Below are 15111 nucleotides of genomic sequence, written 5' to 3' on the forward strand. Positions count from 1 at the left end.
CATCTGTAAGATGGGCATAGTAACAATGCAAGATACTGAGCAAATAATCTGTAAACGTTTGCCTGATAAACGCCATTAGAACAACCAACACCAACCTCGTCCAGCTAATGGAAGAAGATGTGACCATAGTACACAGGATTCTGCAAGCAGCTAGTCAGATACCATGAAGTGTAAAAATAGGAAATCTCGATGTGATACACTTTTCCTTCACTACATAAATAGACACATAAGTGTTCTGGGGTGCACGGTTACCAGCGTGCCAGTTACTGCTGGTCAGAGCTAGATGCCAAAGGTCCCATCAGTGTAGCATTAAGCTGAATACTAGACCCTGGAGTCAGATCTCTTGATCTTACCATCAGAAACATTAATGTAAGATTTTCTTCAGAGATATCTGTTTGTGGGAAGGCAGCTTCTTACCTTTTTCTATTCCGTGATTCAACACTTGCTTTGTATGTTAAACAGCAGAGTCCAAAATCAAACTGAACTTCGTCATCCCCGTTGAATATGTGCTTAGTTGGATGTTACAGCTTTCCAAATACCTTAGAAACTATCACAATGCTAAATGCGACACCTGCCTCATTTTAGCTCAATAGCGCCAGAATTTCCCAACAAAGTTTAGATAACGCAGCAGTTATAAACCTGTATTTAGAGATTTCTTTTTACCACTGACCAGTTTCAGTTTGGAGGTGGTTGTGGGAGAGAAGAAGTTTTATTCCTCCCAAATAGTGACTAGAGTGGACGGTTTGTCCACATGCAAAGTGGAACTGCAGCAGAGCCAGAAACCACGTGTAGTTTTCTGTCTTAATTGAAGCAGCTTTTGCCTGGGGGATGCAGCACCACCAAAATAAAGCTAAATAAAATTAGGCAACTTCACCAAAATTTCATTTCAGGTCCAATCTCAACTACATGGCACCTGCTGCTACTGGTCTGTCAACTAAAACCCTTGCTCAGATCAGATGTGCCAGCTGAAGGAATTCTCTGGCCTGCATATTAGATGAGTCTCCCCAAGTAAAGCCAAACAGGACAAAGATGCCTTCTTCCAGTACAGCTACGACCAATTCACAGGGTCCTCCCAGCTTTGTCAGGTCAAAGAGCGGAAGAGAGAGGACATGGCTTTGCTGGTCTTCACAAAAGGAAGGAAACTATATTTTGGGGAGAAAGCATTTCCCCTTTTTCTTGCAGGTTTTGTTTTGTTTTGTTTTTTAGTATTTTACTTAAACAGCTTAAGAAGCTAAAATCAAGATTAGATGTTTCAAGTTTTATGAATAAAATCAAAATAAGATGTTTCAAGTTTGACTGCCCCTGAAACACTTCATGTGCGTGCATGTAGATGTTCCTTCACAGAGGTTTTTGCTTGCTAGAATGGAAATAAACCTCATACTCTGCCAAAAGTATCTATCTACTGCCCTGTAAGAGTCAGCATACCCACAAGCTACCCTCATGTCTCTATAGACTCAATACCTAGGGAAGGAATTGAATGCTGGCTGATACTCCCCTCCAAATCTTCTGCAAAGAGAAACGGGGAAAGATAAGTGGCCCCTATTTGCTAGAAGTGGTATTATCCCCATAGCAAGAATTGATAAACGTCCCTCAAAGCAGCTAATGATTTTGGAAAACGGAGGTCTGAGCGTAGATGGAGCACCCGCAGCGCTCTGTGTACAATGACACAAGGCGACTACGACACGGACAACTTACACATTGCTTTCTAAGCACAGCCCAGCGGGGAGAAGACACGTGTCCCATACCTCATGTTCTACTCATTTTTCATTTGACATTCATTCTAGCAGAGAAGGTACATATTTGTGCTGTGCTCTTTCCCCAGGACTCCTCTCTCTGTTTGATCTCTCCATAACGTCTCACAACGCTCATGTTCAGGCCGGTAGCTTTCTGTGGCACACATCAAACCTTCTGCTGTCTTTGGACAACAAACTGAGCGTGGCAGTACCTAAACCAACAGTGCTACCATGGGAGAACCTGCTTGTTGGGGAATACACAACACAAAGGTCAAATAAAAGTGAAGCTTACTGGTCACAGTGAACTGGGTAGATGTTCTGCTTTCATCAGCCAGGAAGGCAATCTCACCAGCATCTTCCATCTTACACTCTCGGATGATCATGGTATGTTGCTTGCCAGAGCATGTGATGGAGATTCGATCACTGGGTTTCACTTCTTCTTTATTTTTCAGCCATCGGATGTTCTGGCATTCGTTTTCCAGCTCCACACAGAAGATGGCTGTGTCATTTATGAAGACTGCAGTCTTCCGTGGAAGTTTTTTAATGATGTTCCCTTTAAATAAGAAATTAATTACGATCAGCAGATATTAAAGTCTCTGGCAACACCGGACCATCCAGACCACAATATGACTAGCCAGCAGCTCTCACCTAATCAAAACATTGTAGACACTATGCAGACATCCCTAAATGAATTCCTAGGCTCTGAGTTATAGAGAACAGATAATCCCAAGGACTCATTTTGGCCTTCAAAGAGAGAAAAGCAATCTTGTTTGACTACAGTTGCTCATGTTTCTAGCCTACCACGTGAAGTCTGCTGTTGCATAAACACAAGGTACATGGCCTTGCCAAGAACAGATTTGACAAATACAGCTTCCTTTGCCCTCATATGCTGGGAATTAAAATTAAAACTTTGCTAAAGTAGGTCAGTCTTAAACCAGGCAGGTCTCTCGGCTGTCTTTGGGATTTTGCCTCCATCAAAATTACCAGTAAGTTACATAACCAAAACAGCAGACACACCAGTCACCTGAATTAATAGAATATACTCTGAAAACCTCAGATTTCTTCTTAGAGTCAACACACAAATTCACATGGAATGAACTTCACTTATTGGTGTCTTATCCAAACGGCTGTGATGACTATCACTTATTAGAATAACCCTAAAGTTACAAGAAGTGGCTGTTCACAGGAAAGCTTGGACAAAGCATCGGGAAACCACCCCAATTGACAGATGGTGGCTGGCTCCAGCCCTGGAACGCTCCCTGCGAGGCAAGAGCCCCCACCCAGGCAAAGTGCCTAGAGCTATTTAATGAGACGCAATGCCGAACTCCCCCATGAAGCAACAGATCAGGCACACACTTCATCAGCAGGATTCAAGATCCCAACTCTTTGTTCATCCTCTCCAAAGCTTGGCCGCACCTTTGCTCCTCGCTGCCCTCAGCAGTGTCCCCGTCCCTGCAGCCGCTCGCATCCTGCCAAGCTCTCCCATTCTCCCAACCCCACCCCGTTCACTTGAATCTTCTCCCCCCACGGCAGGCACAGGGCGCTCCCAGGAAGGCTCCAAGTCCTTTCCCTGAGAGCTCCACCTGGCTCAGTCACTCTCTTTTTGGTGGAACATGCCACAGCACCATAGTGCAAACAAGTAAAATACCCACTGTCCTACTGGGGCCAAACACACTTACAGTGTTTGGCTGGTCTAGACCTAACAGAAGGTGCAACAAGAAGACCTCTGTTCGAAATCTGCGTCTCCAGACTAAATTTTCCCTTCTGCCTCTACCCATTCTCAACTCTTTGCTAACGATACAAGAATGGATTTGCACAAGGATGCACGTCATCCAGCTGTCTTGCACCAATTTATGTAGTGAAGAACTTCTGGTTTCACTGGGAGTAAAGTCAGGCTTCAAAAGAGCCAGGACAAGTGCAATCCTGTAGCTATGGCAGGTCTCCCATTCATGCAACAGGAGACACGTCAATAGCACCAGCATAAGCATCATCTAAATAAAAACTGAAGATCCTGGAGTTGCATGGGTAGGTTCTCGCTCATACAGCAAGTCAGGGAGCTCAGAACCAACGGCCCCTTCTACAGACATGCCGGTATCTCTGATGTGTGTGTCTACTCACTGTGAGACACCTACACCATATCAGGCTCCACACCTACTTGCACTTCAGTCCTAAACCACCAGACTCAGAAGGCTTGGACGTGGATCTATATCCACATTTTGACTCTTTCTCATCAGCTTTCTGAACTCCAGAGGACAGCTCCAGATGTCAGGGATCTGGAGTGCTGATCTGGTTTCCGATCTCAAACCATACTGGTGCTGGCTACAGCCTGCACCACACGTTGAACCATAAACCTCAGCTGCTAAGCCAGCTTCCCAGTGTGGTCAGCACAGCTCTTGGACAAGATTCACCATTGTGTTCGCCAGACACCAGACAAGACATGTATGAGAGAGTGCCAGGGGACACCTCTGATGCTTGGAAAGTCCACAGTGTTAGGCTACATCTCAAGGACTTTGCCTTCTAGGAAGCCCCTTTAAGCATAGGTCCGCACTAGGTGATATATCTTGTGCAGCAACACAATCCATCCCCGCTCTCTGACCCTGTGTCCCAGATACACCCTGGCAGGAGACCCAGGAACCTGCTGACCGTCCACACGTGGCTCTCCTCTCCCACCATAAGGGAGTCCGCTGTTCTTCACTGCACCCATGCATGGGGTAAATGCCGTTCACAAGGCTGTGTCCGGAGTCTCACGTGTGAATCTCACACTTGGTAGGTGAGATTTGGCCAACCTGAAATAGCAAGAGCCTTCCTTACCTTGGACAGACAGCTCCGCAATGGTCCTGCTCCCTTCTTTCATCTCACAGATGTAGACAGCATCGTCGTCTGCAGTGACGTTCTGAACAGTGAGTCGGCGATACGTGCCCTCTTCTTCGATGTTGTATTTCTTGCTCTGCCGGAGTTTGGTTTCCTCCTTGAACCAAGCTGTCTCCGTACTAGGAACAGGTACTTCACATTGGAAGGTGGCAGCTTCCTTCTCCCTCACTTCAAGGTCCTTCAGTTTCTCCTTGAAGGGTATTGAGGGTTCTTAAGAGGACAAAAACAGAAAGGAGAAACAAGAGTTTGTGATGGTCTGTGGTAAGAGGTGTGCAAATAAATAAATCAACAGAAATAAATTAAACAATTACACTCTTTATTAATGATATTGACCTCTCCTGAGCTGCCATGCAAACTTACAATCAAGGCCTACTACAGTAGGTGTTCTGTTCACACATTTAACAAAAAAAAAAAAAACACTTAGATCACAGCAGAATTATTTTGAGAACTTATCTAAAAGCAAAGCAGTATGGCTCTGAACTGCAGTACGTGCCCACAACACCACACAGAGGAGTTTGCTTTAATCCAAAGCGATGTGAACAAGTTGGTGAAGCATCAGCTTAACAAATTCTGCTCTTGTGGCCTGCTTGTCCTCTAGCATGAACATCTCTGCACTGCACCTTGTTACTTAGGCCAACAAGATGAAAGGCAGGGACCACCCAGCCTGACTTTACACATAGCAACAGCCACTTCATGTCAGAGTAAAACCCCTTAAAATTAAAGATGCTACAGGTATGTAAATAGCACACAAGCTGGTCCTAGGGAGAGGGCCCAGGGCAGCAATTCTAGGTCAGTGTGAGCAGCTGAGCTGGTCATCTGGTGCATGAACCATTGCTTTTGGGGTTTTGCAGCAGAAGAGAGCTCAGCAGAGGGATCTGAAAGGGCACAGAAAGATGAGAGGTGGTTGTGCACAGAGGGACAGACGTGGGGGAAAGCCCAGATGTAACAGACAGAGGAGTTTTCTGCTCTTCCCACCAGCACCAAAGGCTCTGTATCAGCTTTTGTCAAAGACAATAAAATAAGAGAAAGAGCCCAAGTCTCCCAGCTGCCTCCAGTTTCCTCCAGCAGTGGGGCTGCAGTGCTCTGGCTTTATGAGCAACCAGCGTGTAGATCAAACACATGAAACAGCTGCATGGCGGTGAGGGAAGACATTTTATGAACAGAACAATGTTTAACTCCAGTGACAGCTGCACTGTGAAATCGTCCTGATACCCCAGCACTGAACTAGAGAAAGGGGATTTGGACTGAAGAGGACAGCCGGTGGTCACAGCCATGGGCCTGGTGCCACACGTGTCACAGGCTTGGATTAGTCAGTGCTGATGCATCACCACTCATGCTTTGTGAGAAATCATGTCTTGACGTGTACCCTCGTCTTCTAATAACTGCTGCACCGGCTCCCAGTCTTATTTTGTGACTCCATTCTCCCTCTCCCTGACCACACACACAAGCTTAGGCTGGTATTTTGGTGTGGTCACTAGCAGTCAATAATGCCAAGTGATAGTCTAAGAGTCAAACAGGAACAGACTTTTAGACTTATAAGCCCATGGTAGCACATCCCAATCAGAGTCGCGGTGCTCTAGAGGCTGGAGAAACACAAATTGAGGCCCTCAGACATCCCAGATCCAAGCTTTGATGTCCAGGAGCCTCCATTTTGTAAAATTCAGGCCTGATAGCTCACCATCTAACCGAGTCCATTACCCGCCCCACCATTAGGACAGGAGCTGCTATGGGAGCAGTGCTGTCTTTGATCTGGTTTGCTCTTTTCCGAACTCAAGCCCTAGCAACTCCGTTGAGTTTTGCAGATCTTTCATTCCAGCCCTGGCAAAGCCACGACAGCAGCTGTCACATAAACACCTCCAAACATTTCTAGCTGAGCACAGCTTGGACAGCGATACCAGACCCTAAGGGCTTGACAGGACACCTGGAGGGAGCAATATTATCTACTACCTTGGTTGCTACTCTGAGATTAAAAGCTGGCTGGAAACCCACACAATGCCTTTAGGAACAGGAAGGTGACCCTAGCTCACCACGTCAACTCGGTCATTTTCTTTAAAAATGTTTTGCCTTAATGCACCTCAATTCAAGGTAAGTCAAAGTCTTGCCTTGAAAAGCCTTCAGCTACGGTCACACAGACCTGGTCTGCCCACATGCCACATGTTAATTATCCTTTTTTCTTTAACCACCAGGTAACTCAGACTCCTGCCCTGAAATCCCATATATCACCTCTGGAAGCACCCCATGCAGTCAGGGGGAATGAAGCAGTTGTAATTCTCATGCCACGGGAACAAGCAAGAGGATGAGATCAAGAAAGCATCGATCAGAAGGATGCCAGCCTCCCGGGAGCTGGATGCAGAGTTGCTGTGTGAGATAGGAGGGAGTGTGGAGCTGACACTGAGGGTGATCAGACATGCCCAGGGGCCAGAAGGAAACATGAGATGTACCTGAGAAGCACACAAGGGTATTCTCATACTTGGAGCAACTGGCCATATCATTAACCCCTCTCTCTTTACAGTCACTAAGCAGTATCTAAGGTTAAAAAAAGAAGAAAAAAAAAAAAGAAAAGCTGCTCTGGGAAAAGCTCTTAAATGTACGAACACAGAAGGGTTGGTTAATTCTTCTGTATGTGTTGCAGTAACAGTACTGCGTTTCCAGCCAAGGAAAGCAGGTGCAAGGATATCTTTGGCAGCTCGAGGTCGCAGATATCCTCTGAAAACAACTTTGCTTTCATCCTACTGACACGTGCACACACGTATTATCTCACTCTGAACGGGGCTTCAGCGAGACAGCAGCTGATAAACTGAACTGAAGCCTAGAATTCACCCAGCCCACTGCTTTTTCTGCTTTGGAGATGTGAGAGAGGCTCCAAAACCCACCATTCTCCTCTTTCTGGATTTATCTTCATGCTTTTTACATGATCTAGCGCGTACTTGGTCAGACAGAGGGGGTTAATTTTGGTCGGGGGACTGCAGAGGGACTCCTCTTGAGAGCAGGCATCCCAAACAATTCATCTGGCCCATAACCAGCCCCCTGCCCAAGTCAGAGGGATGTTCAGAGAGGTGACCAGGAGGGAACAGTGTCTCCATCTGATAACAGGCAACCCAGCTCTCAAGGAAAGCTCTGGGAAAGGCAGGTGGCTCATCTTCCTTGTTAATAGACTAACCAACACAGTGTGAGTGTACAACCACATAATATCTACATGAAGAAGACTTATTCTGAGGGAAAAACTTTAAACCAGCCTTTCAGTGTACTTTCCACTTAACTAATTAAATAAGAAAACAAATAAATACAATTATTCTCCCACTGGCTAACATGGTGAGTTGAGCAGAGACCTCTGTTACTCTCTCTCACCCCATGTCAGCCTGCAGTCTGTCAGATTTTGACATTTACCCTTCAAATTCTCTAATGTAGGCATCCTCCCTTACCTGTTTGTACAGCATCCAGCACAATTCAGAAATATTCTGTGTTGTAATTGCCACACGGGAAGAGCTGCTGCAGATAACTGTTAGATTTGATCTGACAGACTCCATAAATATTGACTGCTCATTTCTAAACGCCTGTTTGTCAGGTATTACCCTTTCATAGGGTAATTCTCAAAGTAAGCTTGTGTTAAGTGTGACTATTGCGGAAGATAAAACCACTTGTCTAACAACCATTTTCCTTATTACCCAAAATGTTCATAATATCTGAAAACAGCCTGGTAAGATAAGCAAAAACTGTGTTCATCTGAGGCTACGTGCTACAATTCTCCCAGGGACCCTCTGTTTCAGATAAGAAGTGCCACCAATTCCCATCTCTAGCTCCCATAAATATCAGAGCTGGTTAGAAATTAATATTAGGCAAGAAAGGTGATTTCTGATCTCTCAGCTCCACAGCAATACGCTGATTTTTCTTGAAGCAATTATTCAAATCTCCTTTGAGAAAATACAAGCGTTTGTTTCAAATGACTGGAGTGGACACGTTCAGGAGCGCTGAAGAAAATAAAATCTTTTTTTTTTTTTTTTTTTTTTTTCACTTCAGTTTGGCATTCATCTGTGACCAGGAGCTTTTGGAAGCCATGGTTTGATGGTTTCCTGCCCACATCCTTTCCTCAGGCTGCTCTCCCAGCCGGGCTGTGTCTCCCGCAGTATGAAGCGCTTTCAGCTCTGCTCAAGGCGTCAGAGCTCAGGACAGGAGAAGAGCAAGTGCCATGCCCCGTGGAAGGCACGGTGTGGACACAGCTGAGACAGGCTGCAGTGGGGGAGCAGCAGCAAGAGACACCTGAACGTGGACACCTTGCAAGCTGGCAGAGCAGTTCAAGTGGCCATCGTTTCATACAGAATTCGACTAGAAGTGTTTTTCTGATCAATCCTAATCAACCATTATCTAGAAACATTTACTTCCATGGGAGCTCGGCGATGTGATTCGAAGAGCAATTCTGCTTTGTCCTTACGACACCTGGACTCCCAGGTCATGGCTGACTTTCAGTGTCCTGAGAGGTCGTTTAAATTAATCTCTAGTATCAGTATGACTTTTAATTTTTTTTCTTTGACTGTACGATTTTTTCTACCAATCTATTTTTAGCCAAAGCAGAAATACTCATTAAGGTGTATAATGAAGGCAATATTATTTCTAAAGGAGGAGGAAAAAGAGATAAAAATCAGAGAGCCTGCCTGCTGGGAAAAATGTGAGATAGAAACAGCAAAGCAAAACCCCGAGGGAGCGTGGAGCAAGAGCAGCTCATGGAGTCAGCAGGAAACTGCAAGAGCTTAGACCAGAGATGAATTTGGCTGCTTGTCTTGAGACCATATTTCTCCAGAGTGTCATAGGCTTTTCTGTTTGGTCCATACCAAGCAAACTAGCAATGAGATGATGTTCTTTTTTAAAAGCAGGTCCTGCTAACACATATTTTGCTAAGAATAGGTGCAGCCTGCAAAGAAGCCAATGTTTCCTTAACCTTCCCAAGGCTTTTCTGCTTGACCTGATCTTCTCACTTCCCTTCCTTTCCCCTTGCCTATTCCTGGCCTTCTCACAGACCCTCCATTTATTATTCTAGAGGCAAGTTTTCTCTCTGCCTAAGAAAAATGATCCAGTGAGAGTAAGAATATGGAAAATCCTTCCAGAGGGAGCTATCCAAGGGTGCATGGACAAGCTTCCACCATCTTCTGCCTTTGGTCTTCTTCCTGATTACTGTGCTTTCCGAGTTTCCTTTCTACCTCCACATTTCTACAGTTCTCCTTCAGATCTCAAATGTGATTACCATGATAGTGGTCATCTAAAATCACTTCAGGTCAGAGGGAGAATAAAGTGGCCTCAGCACCAGCCTGTTTTTCCAGTCTCTATCCTATTTGGCTTGCAACCTTTAACCTTTTCATACAGTATCTGATTACTGTATTCAGGGGCTCAGATGAACATTGCTCGGCTCGGGCCCAAGGATGGAGACCTGTAAGCTGCTCTCGCTAACTTTACACGTGGCCTGGGGACATCTCCAAAGCCTTCAGGAAATTCAAGTCAGTTATTCATGTTCCTCGCATCCTCTCTGCTCTTTGGTTTGGCAAAAATCATATAATCATGGGATCATTTAGGTTGGAAAAGACACAGAAGAGCATCGAGTTCAACTGTTAACGCAGCACCGCCAAGCCCACCACTAAACCATGTCCCCAAGTACCACATCTACGTGTCTTTTAAATACCTCCAGGGACGGTGGCTCGACCGCTTCCCTGGGCAGCCTGTTCCAATGCTCGACAACCCTTTCAGTGAAGAAATTTTTCCTAATGTCCAATCTAAACCTCCCCCCATGTAAAGGTTTACCCTTCGGCAGTATTTCCTAACTTCTTTTACAGCTCACATTTCAGCGTATGGCTTGGGATTTTATCCCTGCTCTAGACACTAGAATCCAGCACATTTCTGAATCAGAGTAATCAACTCGTGGTTTTCCTTAATTGTTAGTGACACTTCGCCCTGTAGCCTCTCCTTTGAGATTTACATCTGATTCACTACGTATCATTTTGGAAAAGCTCAAAAATTCTTTCGAATTTTTCAAACAGCTCTTTTTCTTTTTCCAGCTCAATGATCTTTAAGGCATGGATTCAGCAAACACTTACAAATGTGTTGAGTGTCTAGGTCTAGGATCTAGGTTGACAGAATACAGGAGGCCAGCTAGAGGAGAGGTTTGACCTGTGCCCTGTCGTATGCCCTGAGAGAGTGCTAAGAGCCACCTTACAGCCAGGATGCTGGGATTGGCAGTCTTTTTTACTATTATTACTGTTAAAAGACCTAGAGATATCCTCACTCAGATTCTTGTGATGAAATTCTGTGAAGCAAAATGCCACAGTATATTTAAACCCTTGAAGTTTGTCTCTCCTGGTACGTGTGTCTATGGACACACGCTGTGGATGCAGCGACACAGGCTCTATAAATATGCTGTTACCTGCAGAAAGACCAACGCAGCAGCATGGTGCTTGCCAAGGATGGCTGCTTGGAGAACGTATCCTCTTCTGCACGACTGAGCAAAGAGAAGGTTGTGTGGCAAGATGACCTACCCCCCCCTAAACCTGGTGGCAGATGAGCTAATGGCATCACCAATGGCATCAACAACAGAATTAAAAGCTCCCTTCATTACTACATCACTCTGAGCTGTCTCTGGAGGGCTGAGAAGGACTTCTGGTGACACAAAGGAGAGTCATTATTCAGGGCCTAATTATAACCAACACACGTAGATTTTCCATGGCAGCCTTGGCCTGGTCAGAAACCCCAACTTGGTATAGTATAACGATGAAACGGCCCATAAACATCTCCACTTAAGCCCTCTGACTCACAGGCGTCTCCTGACAATGGACATTGATCAATAACTTTTTCCCATGGTGCTTGCTCCCAGACCTGCTGCTTCACATGCTTTCTCCGTCTCCTTTGGATTATTCTCCATTGAGAACAAACAAACAAGCATGGGCAGAAGGGAGGGCGTTTGTCTTTGCAAGGCAGGCGTTGGGCAAGTGACAGAGCTTGTGCCACCCTCAAAGTGAACACCCACCCAAGGGCCAGTCTTCAGCTCTGAGTCCCGACTCATGAGGTAATCACAGCTTTATGGAAGAGGACAAATGCCCTTCCCAACACCGCTCAGCACCTCCAGGGGATAGCAATGCGTGGGACAAGTGCCAGCGAGTTCCACGGATCAGGTGGCTCTGATGGACACGGGGACTGAATCACTGACAGGAAAAACGGTGAGTGTGAAGGGATAGGTCCAGAAAAGGGAAACCAGAAAACCAAATAAAAAAAGCTGAGAGTCTCAAAGGCTGGTGTGAAACACAGACCATTCCTACTCGTTTGGATTTCTAATTTATTTTGCTGCTAGTCAAGAACATCTATTTTGCCACTCAAGTGGCAAAGCCTCTTACACCTGAGAGTTAATTTACAGGTGCTGCCTGGGTTGCAAACTGCCTGCTGTAACCTTGCCAAACGGCAGAGCAGCTTGAAAACTTAGAGCGTCCTGTGTGAAAACATGTGTATCATGTTTTTGTCGCCATTCTGTAAGTCTGACCTCCACGAGCATTGAGGAACCCTCTGAAGGCAAGTTCTTCACCAGTGACAGTGGCAAACAGAGGCATCCTGGACCCGGCAGAGTTCTGGGAGCATACAAGGACTACAGGCTATCCAGCAACACAAGTGGGAAAAGGCTGAAGGGCCTGGCAAGAACAAGGCTGCTGGTGGGTCATTTGGCACAGGAAAACTGAGAGGGACTGTAATTAGAGTTGGAGTAGGTCCCCCAAGGGATCCAAGGCAGCCTGACACACTCAGCTTGCAGACAGGAGTTTCCTCTACTGATGCTTAAATGGCACATGTGTGCCAGCTTGACTAAACCCTGCTGTGAATATAAACCCAGATGTGATTAAAGCCTGGAGGGTAAGATGAGGCTTTAGCAGTCGCTGGTCCAAAGGATAGTAACGGATCTCTTGGATTACTACAAAACCAGGATGGGTGGGAGCTTTAGAGATCTGGTTCATCCCAGCTGCCCCACAACCAGACAGTTCTACATCATCCACCCCTGACTGGTGCCTGCTTATTGCCCCTCCTAAAACCCCGCATTGATGAGACTCTCTCTCCCCAGGTCATCTATTCCAGTGCTTAACCTCCTTTACAGCTGGAGGGCTTTACTCATATCTAACCCACACTCCTTTGCAGCAGTTTGGTGGCAGAAGTTTTGTTCGTGCTCCCACCCCAGTTCAGAAGTGCATTGGCTGTTCCTTGCAGGCTTGTCCACCCCCATGAGGAACATAAGAACCCACCTTTGACGGTGACGAGCACGGAGCTGTATGTCTGGCCTGCCAGGTTGGAGGCCGTGCAGGTGTACAGCCCGTTGTCTATCTGCTTGCAGAAGAGGATCTTCAGCACAAAGTTCTCCTGATCATCCTCATAGATGACATGCCGCCGCCCTTCCAAAATGACCTCGTTGTCCTTCTTCCACACAATCTCTGGCTTGGGCTCGCCCGTCACGTAGCAGCTCAGCTTGGCGTGCTTCCCCTCCGTCACGCTGCACGTGCGTGTCAATGCCCCAAAAGTCGCGTTGCGGGGCCCTTTGGTGGAGAGACCAGCCGCTCTCTCGTAATCCCAGGAAAGGCCGTAGCCGATGCCAGAGAGACCTTCTGCTGTGGAGTAAGTCTGGCCAGATGTTGAATCGAAAGCGCCATGGGAGATGTCCATCTTCCTGATCTCCTCCCGCCTCTTCTGCAAGTGAGACAACAAGGATGCCGTCTTGCCGCAGCTGGTATCCAAGTGGCTGCTGCTGCCCGGGTTGGAAGAGCCCTGCGTTTCCACCACCAACGCGGCCGAAGCACTGGCAGAGCCGATGGGATTCTCTGCCCGGCAGGTGTAAGTGCCGCTGTCCCCCAGCCGGGCACACTGGATGGTGAGAGCGTTTGACTCCCCAGCAGACTCGATCTGGAAGCGGCCGGCATCAGCCCGGTTCCGCAGGTGTCTCCCATCCTTCTCCCAGTTCACCGAGAGGGGAGGGCTGCCCTGGACTTTACATTTGAACATGGCGTCTTCTCCCAACGTTACTTTGATGGAGGAGGGTTTCTGGATGAAGTATGGGGCTGACTCCGTTACTGTGGTCTCCTCTCCGACTTTGATGCTGACAGCTGCAAAAGCTTCCCCGATGGTGTTCTTAGCCCGGCAGATGTATTGGCCACTGTCCTCCAGGCTCAGGTCGTAGATGGTTAGCCGATAGAGATCCCCATCTTCTGTGGTTTTAAACCTTCCCCCAGACTGGACTGGAAGTTTATCCTTTTCCCAGCTCACAACCGGGATGGGGTTTCCAATGATCTGGCAGCTCAAGGTGGCATCCTTCCCCACAGACACCATAAACGCCTTAGGCCGGGTCAAGAACCGGGGCACTCCGCTGAACGAGCTGTAATCCATCGTGGTTTCCTAAAGGGTGAGGAAAAAAAAAAAAAAAAATGTCATGACAGAGCAGATTAGATGGTGCAGGCAAAGAATTGCTGCGCTCCCATGATGTCAGGACGTTTGCCATATAGAATAGTCCAGTCGGGGCACGTTTTCATTGTCCTTCTCACCTCACGGGTGAGAAGGTCTTGGAATATTTTTGGTCTTGCAGATTTCTTAGATTTGAGCTCAACAAACTGCTGGCAGAGAAGGCAGCTCACTTCCCCACAGGGCTCACTGGGTAAAACACAAGTTTTCAGGCAGCGCATACAGAAAGAACATGATGGTCCCTGTCAGCTCTGGCACTAGGGAAGTCACCTGCACTAATGCTGTATAACATACGGGCTAGTTCTGTAGCCGTAGAGAAACAGATGGACATTAAATTTGGAGAGAGATGTGTCTACCTATCAAGATAACTCCTCCAGCGTGCTCATCTCTTCATTTTCATCTCTTTCTTTCTATTTCGTTGTCCCTGCTCTTTTCAATTTTTCTTTCTCCTTGCCTTTTTTTGGGTTGTTTTTTCCTCCCTTTCTTCTGCCTTTTTTTTTTTTTTTTTTTTTAAATTCTGCTTTTACAACATGCTCCAAGTCTCCTCTTGCCCTCTCTGGTCATTACCCATCCCTAGCCCTTGTTCTCTGAATCACATTCACACAGACCTTACGGTAAACCCCTCTCCTGGAGAGACCAGCCTTTAGGAGGACGCACAGAGCCGCCTGTCACATTATTGACGGTATTTCTCTCTATTCCCAGCTCCTATTCAACACAACCACTGAGATAACAGCTACTTTGGTGGTGATGGTGGCCAATGAGTATCTACAGCTTTTATACAGCCTCATCCAGCTGGTGTGGGGCCGGACGCAGCTGCAGTGGGGACGGGTGTGCGCACGTACGCCTTGGTGCACGCCCATCACGTCCACGGGAGCACAAAGCCACGTGGAGGAACCACCACGGGGAATGCGCACAGCAATCCAGACAGCTCTCCCAAAAAGCCCCCGCAGGGCTTGGGGCTTACAGGAAAGATGTCTCATCACCTGCTTATTCTCAGCTGCTCTCAGAGGGAGCGGCGCACCAACCTGCAGCTGTTTGGTGATAG

General features: G+C 46.9%; 1 protein-coding gene across 1 annotated transcript in view; it reads right to left on the reverse strand.

The window, feature by feature from the left end:
* Positions 1–13994, reverse strand: part of OBSCN (obscurin, cytoskeletal calmodulin and titin-interacting RhoGEF) — a 179267-nt gene extending 165273 nt beyond the window's left edge. Inside the window, exons 1-4 of the mRNA XM_086467362.1 lie at positions 13287–13994; positions 12863–13178; positions 4545–4814; positions 2026–2286 (exon numbers count right to left, since the gene is read on the reverse strand). Of these exons, the coding sequence (XP_086323488.1) occupies positions 2026–2286; positions 4545–4814; positions 12863–13178; positions 13287–13994 (1555 nt within the window). The remainder of the gene's footprint in view (positions 1–2025; positions 2287–4544; positions 4815–12862; positions 13179–13286) is intronic.
* Between the last annotated feature and the right edge of the window lie 1117 nt (positions 13995–15111).

Source organism: Leptosomus discolor, chromosome 6 (genome assembly GCF_034619465.1).
Source record: "Leptosomus discolor isolate bLepDis1 chromosome 6, bLepDis1.hap2, whole genome shotgun sequence".
In the NCBI taxonomy this organism is placed as follows: Eukaryota; Metazoa; Chordata; class Aves; order Leptosomiformes; family Leptosomidae; genus Leptosomus; species Leptosomus discolor.